At 34.1% G+C, this 11107-nt stretch overlaps 1 protein-coding gene across 1 annotated transcript; it reads left to right on the plus strand.

Annotated features, from left to right (window-relative positions):
• The first annotated feature begins 3737 nt into the window (after nt 1-3737).
• LOC111913925 (uncharacterized) lies at nt 3738-5373 on the plus strand. Its single transcript, XM_023909644.3, has 3 exons — nt 3738-3886; nt 4016-4074; nt 5065-5373. Exons 1-3 carry the CDS (start codon nt 3763-3765, stop codon nt 5203-5205), a joined length of 324 nt encoding a protein of 107 aa, XP_023765412.1. The 5' UTR covers nt 3738-3762; the 3' UTR covers nt 5206-5373.
• Nucleotides 5374-11107: the final 5734 nt, after the last annotated feature.

An 11107-nucleotide genomic window follows, 5' to 3' on the forward strand; every position in this document is an offset into this window, starting at 1 on the left:
CTTTGCAACAACAACACTCATCAGAATTTCCCATTTTACCGGATGAAATCAAAAACGCTGTTTGGTGTTATGGTAATGATAAAGCTCCCGGACCTGACGGATTGACTTTCAAGATTATAAAAGACAATTGGGATCTAATAAGTGAAAATATCGTCAATTTTGTTAGACATTTCGAACACCATGCTTCCTTGGCTTCGGGTTGTAACTCGACTTTTATTACACTGATTCCAAAGGTGACCAACCCCCACAAACTCTTAGACTATAGGCCGATCAGCCTTATAGGTTTCATGTATAAGATTGTAGCTAAGATCCTTGCATTGAGGTTGAAATCTATTACCGGTTCGGTTATTAGCGAAGCTCAATCCACGTTCGTCCCTAGACGAAATATTCTAGATGGGCCTTTAGTCATCAATGAACTCTTCTCTTGGGCTAAACAATTCAAAAAGAAGATTTTCCTGTTCAAAATTGATTTTGAAAAAGCATTTGACTATTTAAATTGGAATTCCCTTGACACTATTATGATGCGGATGGGTTTTGGAGTCACTCGGAGGAAATGGATTTGATGTTGTTTAGCTTCGTCGATGACATCTATGTTAGTCAACAGATCACCAACAGAGGAGTACCCCACTTCAAGAGGTGTTCGACAGGGAGATCCCCTGTCTCCATTCTTGTTCATTCTAGCGATGGAAGGCTTGAATGTGGCTGTAAAAAGTACAAGCAAAAATGTGTTAATTCGGTGTATTAAATTATCCAACGGTGGACCCATGATCTCGCACTTATTCTATGCCAATGATGTCATCTTCGTGGGAGAATGGTGCAGCGAAAGCATAACAAATCTATCTCGCATCCTCAAATGTTTCCATATCTCTTCGGTCCTTAAGGTGAATTTTCTCAAATCTCGCTTATTCGGAATAGGTATATCTAACCAGGAGATCAAACGTATGGCATTGGTTCTAGGCTGCATGGAAGGCTCTTTCCCATTTACTTATTTAGGAGTCCCCGTGGGGGAAAACATGGCTCTAAAGAAACATTGGCAGCCAATTATCAATAAATTTTGGTCTAAATTATCAATCCGGAAAGCTAAAGCTTTATCATTTGGTGGGTGCCTAACTCTAGTAAAATATGTTCTATCTAGCCTCCCAACTTATTACATGTCATTGTTCAAAGCGCCACAGGGCGTAATCGACACCCTCGAAAAAATAAGACGGAAATTCCTTTAGGGCGGAGATGATGGCAAGTCAAAGATTCATTGGGTTGATTGGTCCAAAATAACAGCATCTAAAAAACACGGAGGCCTTGGTGTTGGCACTCTAAAAGCTTAAAATATAGCCCTTATCACCAAATGGTGGTGGGGGCTATTGAACGAAGAAGGAAATTTATGGAGGGAAGTAATTGTAAGTATTCATAATCTTCAAAGGAAACCAACAACTTACATTGCAAGGAAATCATCCACTGGTGTTTGGCATAACATCCTTAAAGTGATCACACACATTAATGACCTCAACCTTGACCGCAACAAGTTTTTCAAACTCATTCTGGGGTGTGGGGTGAATATCCTATTTTGGAAAGATACTTGGTGTGGGAATCTTCTGTTTCAGACCTGATTTCCAAACTTATATAATCTAGAAAAGGTTAAATGTTGTTGCCTTGAAGACCGCCTCTCAGCATCTGGCTTTAGTTGGATGTGGAAACATGAGCCAAATGATTCTATTGCATTAACATAGTTGTTAAATCTATACTCGTCCATCAGTTTAATGGAAGTGTCATCCCAATTCTCAATCGGGTTTCGTTTTATGTCAACCCCGGATGGTTGATACAATGTCAAAAAAATGAGGAGGACCGACTATCAATTCCAAACTTGTCTCGTACAAAGGTACTGAGGTGCCTTGGCCCAATATAGTTCCATTAAAAGTCTGTTGTTTTGTATGGCGAGCCTCATTGTCTAGAATCCCAGTGGCTTCTGAGTTATCAGAAAGAGGTGTTCAGATCCTCAACCTTACATGCCATCTATGCAGTTAAGCACCGGAAACTGTCAATCATCTTCTGCTAGACTGTGACTTCACTAAAGGAGTCTCTGAATGGGTGCTTAAATGGTGTTGGGTTAAAACTCAACAACTTACTTCACCTAGTGAAGTCATCAACTTCGCAGCCTCGTGGGGTAATTGTCCAAGAAAAAGAGGAATCTTCATTTCAATTTTATATTGTCTTTGGTGGAATGTCTGAACCACAAGGAACAAGACAATTTACAAGGATTTAAGACTTTCGTCCACAGAAGTGGCTGACAATATTATATCTTTATCATATCTATCGTGCAAACACAGGAGCAAGACAGGTTGCGACAACTGGACAGACCGGTGTTGTTCTTCTTTTTCTCATCTTATGAATTGTATCATGTAACTATTTATATTTATGTTTTTGTTTCGTTACCTTACTTGTACTTAAGCCCACGTCTTAGTTGCTTGCTAACCGTGGTTGCTTGTTCTTTTCCTCTTATATATATTTACATTGCATTTGCTTTTTCAAAAAAAAAATCAAATTGCTACATTACAACACGTTTTAATGACCAAATTTGTTAGCATGTTATTTTCAAAATAATGTACATTTTAGCTTTTTGTCACCATAGATTAACATCCAAAATCAAAAACTATGTTAGGTACTATCATACTATGTGCAAGTGGTCCATTCACCACTGGATGGATAAACATAGGCGCAAGATGTCCATGGATGGGATATAAAGTTAGATCAAAATAGTTAGGCAATAAGTGGGATCTCACCCACCTTCTTAAATATTCCCGTATTCTCAATCTGAATAAAAAAACATTTTCTTATGTAATTTATTAACCTATTACTAACTAATCAATATTTTTAATCATTAGATTTGATTTTTTATTTTTATTTTGAAATACCATTAATCTTATAAGAATCTTGAAAAACAATTATCTATCGAGCCTCAAATCACTAAGATGTCATTTGGGGATTGTACATATCAAGATCACTACCATGCCTATCGTAAAGGCAATCTTTTAATATATTGATATGCAAATCTTAAAGTATAATATAAGTTGAATTGATGAATAACTTTTTTACTCTTCAGAACACATGTTTAATTTGTACATATCTTACTAACTCTTTGCTAAAACATAACCGACGGTCATGTTTCTTTGACATCTTTACAAATTCAGTTATGAAAATATTAATCTTTCGTTCATTATTATATATATTTTTGGAACCTAATTTTTTTATTATATATTCTAAATGTTTTTATTTAAAAAATAAAAATTATAATAACAATAAGAACCATTTTTTTAGCTCGTCATGGGCCTTTAAGGTAATTTCTCAGAACCGGCCGTATATATTTGCGCAAACGCAAAAATGTTAGCTTCCAGAAAAACCTTAACCATGCCCAATGAGTATCATTTGATTGATATATAAGAGGTTTTAACAAGTCGATATAAAATATATGTGAAGTTCAAGATTAATAATAAAAAAAAACATTTATAGAAAGAGAATAAGACAAAACTCGAAGATATATAAACACTTACTTATCTATTCGCATCGCACCAATATGCAAGATCATAAACTGTAATGTTAACAATGAGCTCAATAGTTACCACCATTGTAATAAATATAGATTCAATTATTGTAATGGTTAAAGCTATAAATTAGAAGAGAAGTTGACTTTGTGGATGTGGGGTAGAGGTCTTGTCTGATGAGACCCACCATTAATTACATATTTTTGTCTGGATATGTTCATTCATATATATGCAACTTAAATTCCCACCTTCCATCCTTTCAAAACACCAATCAAACATGAAAGGTTCCAAGGCTGGTTTTGTTTGTTTTCTTCTATTGCTCATGGGCTTCATCATCTCTTCAAGTGCATCAAGTAAGCCTTCCTTTAGTTCATTCTTTTAGTATATAGAAATCTGAGTGTGAGATTCGTGTTCAAGATCTATAAAGTTGATTGTTTTCATCTCAAATTAAACGAAGTGTTTTTGTTGGTTTTGGTTTCAAGGAACGGGAGATTTCAAATGGATAAAAAGAGGAGTTGCAGTCCAAGAAATACATTTGCAGGTTCTCTCTCAACTCTTAAAAGATGATTATAACTTATTTTTTGTTACTTGAGAAATTACTGCTTGTTTTAAACAATCGAGTTAAAAAAAACTGATAGATAAGATCGAAAACCAAAGAATTTAAGTTAATATATTGGATCTTAGAGATTAGTATTTACTAGGTTAAAAACCTTACAAATTTTGAAGGAAAAGAGAATGAGATTCCTCAAATTCCGGTTCATCGTTGAGGCAAACTCAATAAAACAACAAGCCTATTTTTTTTTATTTTTTTTTTTTTAGTTTTGTTATTGGATTTAAAAATTTAACTTTGAATTAATATAGCCTTTAAATATGTTATAAGACCACTATGTTTTGAGAGCTATTATAAAATAATTCAATAAAATTAATTTGCCAGATTACTATATGAATAAACTCATTACATATTTATAACTTATCTTTTAAAAATTAGTTATTTTCGTAAAATAATTTCACAAGACCCTGATAGATTTTTGGCAAAAAAAGAGGGTTATAAATAATTAATATTTTGCAAAATAATAGTGGCCGGTCCAAACGTATATGGGACCCGGAGCGAAAAGAAAAAAAAATAGCCCCTATAATAAAGATTCAAAAAAATATCATTTATACTTTACTATAAATACTTTCAATTAACAATAACAAGTAAACCAAGTTGTTTATCTTTTGAGGTAGTTTGAGTTTGAACTAACTTTAAGCCCTAAAAATCACTACATACCCCATAAATTTTAGGCCCCTGGAGACGTGGGCCCTAGACGGTCGCCCGTGTTGCCCACCGTCCGGACCGGCCCTGGTCAGATATCAGTTTCACAGATAGAAAATTATTTTACGATAAGTATATGGTAGTCACGATGTGTTATAAGTTATATTGATATAACACCTTATTTTGGTCAATTTAGTGATTGTACTTAACATATTTTTTAGTTTTCACAAAATGCATGATTTTTTAGCTAAGAGTTTATTATGTTGACGATTATAGGATGAAATTGATGTGACAAGTCATGGAGAGAACATGGAGTTTGATAGGTCAGCCACACGAAGAATGGATCTTGAAACCATGGATTATGGAGGAACCGGACCAAATGATAAACATGACCCTCCAAGCCCTGGGAAACTCTGATTCGATGCAGCGTAATCTTTTATATATCATGATAAATCACATGAGTCTATTTATCGCTTGCTAGTGATCCATTCATGTAGTGTTTCATTTGTGTAAACAAAATTGGTACATTTAATGTCATTTGTATGATAATTGACGAATAAATGTTTTTAGTGTTTTTAGGTTGCATTTGTTAGACAATGTTGAACTAAATTGAACATAATTTCTATGGTTGTTTCAATGATAATTGGATGTGTATAAAACGACATGAGTTGTATATAAGAAATACTAAAGACCATAATCTAAGTTTCCTTATAACAATATTATACCAAAAACATAGTATCCATGACAAGACAAACTAATGCAAGCAAAGAGGTAGATCGATCTATATGGAAATGGGCGAGTCCAAACAAAATATGTGTTTTGGAAAAAGGATATATCCTTTTATGAAGAGATACTTGTTGTAACATCCTCATTTTCTTCAAAGCTAACACAATCATTTTCTAAAAGTTATATTGAAATTCCGGTATGACCTCTATGTAACATTACATATCCTTAGAAAAACCTATTATTTATAGTAAGATTGTAAAAATCGTTTGACGGTAGCTCGACGGTTGACTGGTGTTAAGGGATTAATCGATCTTGGCGGGGATTAATTGAGGATTAATCGGGGACCATAGATTATTAATAAAATATTAAAACTAATTAAATATTAATATATCTTAAAAAAAAACAAGTACTTTAAAATTAGAAAATAAGAAAAATTGTAATTTGGAAATTTGGAAATACGAAAATATGAACATTTTGGTATAATATTTGAAAATTTTGGAATAAAAAAAGAAAGTTGGTTTTTTGAAATTTTAAAATTTTTTTGACCTTTTTTTGACTTTTTGACTTTTTTCGATTTTTTCGACTTTTGTTGACCGATTAATCCTGCCAAGGCCGATTAATCCCGCCAAACCCGATTAATCCTAAATTTCCGATTAATGCCCTAATCCTCGACGGTTGGAGAACGCCAAGCGATTAATCCACGATTAATCCCGATTTCTGCAACCATGATTTATAGTCATAACATAAATGTGAAAGATTAACTATACCTGAGCTATCTGTTATATAATACAACTTGAAGTCTCAACGGATCCCAAAGCTACTCAATCTAGCCAATGACCACATGTAATGGGGATGATACTTTGTGACATCCCCAATTTCACGGCCAGAAAAGACCGATTTGTTTATGCTTTGTTTTATAAATCAAAGTAATCGTTTAAAGAAAACGGTTGCGGAATTTGTTCCCAAAACAAAATGTGATAAGAATTTATCAAAGCATTTCTTTAAAGAAATGTATTTTCATTAAATAACAAAATCTCGAGATGTCATGTTCCGATACAGACCAAAAGCATAAACAATATAAAATAGACCTTACAACAGTTATTTATAACTACTGATCTATAATCCAAAATCTCTCGTCGAGTCCATCAACTTATACCCTTGTGCCATTACCTGTAATGCAAAGAAAACTGAGTGGGTCAGGCTTGGGAGCCTGATGAACATATAGGGTTTTCAACCCACAATAATACATTTATTATATTCAATTATCAAACAATCAACCCAATTACTCATCCCCATTATCCTCTTTATTTCTTAAGGTTTTACCCTAAGAATCAACTATCCTTTATCCATTCGTTCCTAAGGATTTACCTAAGGAATCGGCACGAATTCCATTGCTACCAAAATTTATCTATCAGGTACTAAATCCATAGCTATCAGGCGCTAACTTCATAGTCACCAAGGTTCACTTAATAGTAGGCGCTAACTCCATAGTCACCAAGGTTCACTTAACAGTAGGCGCTAACTCCATAGTCACCAAGGTTTATATAATAGACGCTAACTCCATAGTCGCCAAGGTTTATACAATAGGCGCTAACTCCATAGTTGCCAAGGCTTATACAATAGGCGCTAACTCCATAGTCGCCAAGGCTTATACAATAGGCGCTAACTCCATAGTCGCCAAGGCTTATACAATAGGCGCTAACTCCATAGTCGCCAAGGCTTATACAATAGGCGCTAACTCCATAGTCGCCAAGGTTTATCTAACAGTAGGCGCTAACTCCATAGTCACCAAGGTTTATACAATAGGCGCTAACTCCATAGTCACCAACTATCCCATCTACCCATGTTCTACCCAACATTTTCGTAGATACAATTACTTACACAGTTTAAATCATTTAACACCTGTATAAAACATCAATTATATGCCCATCTCAAATAGACAAACAATATATAAACACATAGCACATATTTCATAGCAAATACTTCGTATTTATGTGTTAGAAGAAAGTGATCACATACTCACCCAAAACATATACTTAATACATTCAAACAATACTTGTATTAAAATCGTGTTATGAAAGGGCCTATACACTCACACATATAAACAGCTTTATATTATACACACGTATTTCATAGCAAATACTTAATATTTATGTGTAAGATGAAAGTGACCACACACTCACTTGATCAGAAGATGATCGGACAACACTACGACTTGCAGAAGTAGTATTCTTCGGTAGATCTGGAAGATCTTCACACAGCGGGTTTCTCGCGGGCAGAGCTTCGGCTCGGAAACTCTTTTTCTTCTCGGGATCTTCGGGCTTCGGGACTTGCTTTGGGTCTCGGGGTTGATACTGGGGCTTCGGGGGTACTTCTTTGCACGTAAATCGAGGTAATATGGGTGAGAGATGAGAGAATGAGCAACCAAACTCGGCTGGCCCTTCAAATCTATTTATAGGGCAAAATTGGCATTTGCCACGTCGTGGCACCTTTTTCCACATCGTGGGCTTGGTCGTCACTGCATGCGTCATCGCAAGTTGCATCTGGGGGACTCCCGGAGGTGTCAGAAGACTGGCCACGTCGTGGCACTGCTTGCCACGTCGTGGTATCTGACAGTTTTGGGGTTTCGCGCCCCGAACTTCAGAAATTCATAACTTTCGCATACGAACTCCGTTTTCGACGTTCTTTATATTGACGCGAAGGTGAGATTATGCTCTACAACTCTTGTTCAGATTCCATTGGCTAATTTTGACTTTATTTTTAATATATTATAATCATATTACTTATATATTATTTTTAGTAGGTCGGGACAGGAAAATTCCGTTATAAACTCATAACTCCTTCGTTTGACGTCCGTTTTCGTCCGTCTTTCCGTCGTTGCACTACTATCAAAGAGATATTCAATTCTCATTTAGATTGTTTTGGATAAATATCGCTCTAATGTAAATTCACTATTTACGTCGCGCTGTGTCGTGCCGGTTCTGTCGTGAAACTTCAACAGGTCATAACTTCTTCGTTATAACTCGGATTTCGACGTTCTTTATACATCCGGAAACCTCGTAATATAAACTACATCTTAGTTAAGATTACTCCTTCTAAATAATCTTTCCCAAAAAATTCATTATTGACGCCTATCGTCTCTAAATTGACTAGCCCTGATCTACGGGCGTTACATACTTTGACACGTACTCAGTAGCATTTACCAAGCCTTCTTATCACTCAAGCATATTCTTCTAAGTATACACGCATACTATATCCATACTACTCCTGTAATATATGCAATCAACAACAAATGGGTAAGTTAAAAGCTTAACGAGTCAGGCTATAATAGTTCATAACATGGTGCAACAATTACCATTAGATAAACATGTACGACATTAATGCAATGCATATGACTCTGTTCGATACGACCGAATTGATTCAACCCATGTTCCCCAACCATTTGAACTAAATGTCAAAATAATATTCATGTTACTACATATGTCACCAATAATCAAGTATCGATTCTCAAACTTATACGCCCATCCCAACCACATCAGTCAAATAACTAACAAACATATCTAAAATAAGGAAACACCTTCACTTAGTGACTTGCAATTCACCATAACATATAAAGCATGACATACTTAACATATATGAAGCAATAACACACCCACGACATATATAATAACCGTATCATGTTACTCACCTAAAGGCCTTAACCAATGGTTTACGTGTCTATGGACCTTCCCTAATTTTACAACGCATTAGCTTAGTCATATGTGGACTCATATTGCTATAAAACACACTCATACATCATGTCTTCCATGTATCACAATTGCAAATGGTTGTTGCCAACCATTTTCTCCCAATCTCCCTCCTCAGTTAGCTACATAACTTAAAGAGTAAATTACTAAAATCTTCCCTATGGTTTGGTCAAAATTGCACGTTTAGTCCCTAACTTTTTTTACACTCGCATCGTCCCTGTGGTTTGATTTTGTTGCGTTTTTCGTCCTTGTGGTTTAATTTTGTTGCATTTTTCGTCCCTTACATACATAAAGTTAGGGACCAAACATGCAATTTTTACCAGACCATAAGGATGAAAAACGCAATAAAATCAAACCACAGGGACGATCCGAGTGCAAAAAAAAAGTTAGGGATCAAACGTGTAATTTTGACCAAACCACAGGGACGATTTTAGTAATTTACTCTAACTTAAATTAGAGATAAAACTGAAGAACTGCTAGGGGTATGTACATCGGTTAAAGCATGACATACTTAACATATATGAAGCAATAACACACCCACGACATATATAACTAGTGTTATACCCACCCGTTGGTCGGGTTAACGAATTTAAAAAAAATGGATTAATTTTATTGTTTTACCAAATGAATGTAGTTTCTAACATATTACTACAAATATTTAGTCAAGTAACAAAAGGTCTTTCTTACTAAAAAATACTTGCATTTGGTGATGTGTTTATTATAATGTTCTATTTTTAAGTACATTGTTATATTTTACGGAGTTTTTTAATTAGAGTATAACATTTGCAAAATATATTTACCAAATTTAATAAACATAAAATGCAAATTATACAAAATTGAACTGAATGGCAAGAGTATTTACCATTATGGTTAAAACGCCTATTTGTATGTAGATAAAAGAAAAAAAAGGTACATTGCAAGATTCCATAATTTACTATTTCAAATAATCAAACGAAAGTACATTGCTAAAAACGATTTCTTTTTTAACATAATTCAATTTATATATTTAACAATAATCAATAAAATTATTGGATTAAAAAAATATACATTGCTATTTATGTTTAAAAAGATAAGTATGATGCTATTATTATTTTTAAGAAAAAAGTACGCTGTCATTGTTGTTAAAAATATAAGTAATATTTTCCTACACGAACCAATTTTGTAATCCTTTTTCTGAAAATGGACCAATTATGTAAGATTTTTCTGCATAGAAGCGAATTTGGATATTAGTAAGTATAATGCTATTATAGGTAACAAAAGTAACTTGCTGCTACACATTACAAACCTCTAAGTATGTTGCTATTACAGTTAAATGAATGTACCTACATTATTATTACGCCAATTTGTCCACTTTAAGTGAAAAATAATTCGCTATATAGTGCAGACCAGATTAAGTATAGTAAGGTCATTTAGTTAAAACATAAACATCCTCAAGTTGTCCACATGGAACTAAAATAAAAAACAACACCTTTCTAATCTAACCAAAATATGCTATGTATTTTAAATGTGTAACCATAATAGCAATATAGTTACAAAAAAAATAAAAAATAAGTAGATGCCACTGTTGTTTTGTTTTTCTGCCACAAACTGATAGAAATATGCAAAAGTCAATTTTAGGTGTGATACAAATTCTGAGCTTTTCTTTTTTTGTGTGTTTGTAGGCAACATAGGAAAATGTAATATTAAGTGACGGTAAGTTGATTATCCCGAAATTCTTGATAACTTTCAAGACTGGTGGGCAAGTTCCTCACATAATTAAACTTACTTTAATTCGGCTAAATATAATAGTTTTACATAGTTAAGCACATTGCACATATATTCCTCGATAGAAATCCAAAAGAAATAAA

Source organism: Lactuca sativa, chromosome 8 (assembly GCF_002870075.4).
Source record: "Lactuca sativa cultivar Salinas chromosome 8, Lsat_Salinas_v11, whole genome shotgun sequence".
NCBI lineage: Eukaryota > Viridiplantae > Streptophyta > Magnoliopsida > Asterales > Asteraceae > Lactuca > Lactuca sativa.

Excerpts from the sequence above, each read along its gene's own strand:
- LOC111913925 (XM_023909644.3), top strand. The coding sequence starts at position 3,763 with ATGCAACTTAAATTCCCACCTTCCATCCTTTCAAAACACCAATCAAAC. Across the intron at positions 3,887-4,015 it reads CATCTCTTCAAGTGCATCAA|GAACGGGAGATTTCAAATGG; the intron begins GTAAGCCTTCCT and ends TTTGGTTTCAAG. Across the intron at positions 4,075-5,064 it reads TCCAAGAAATACATTTGCAG|GATGAAATTGATGTGACAAG; the intron begins GTTCTCTCTCAA and ends TGACGATTATAG.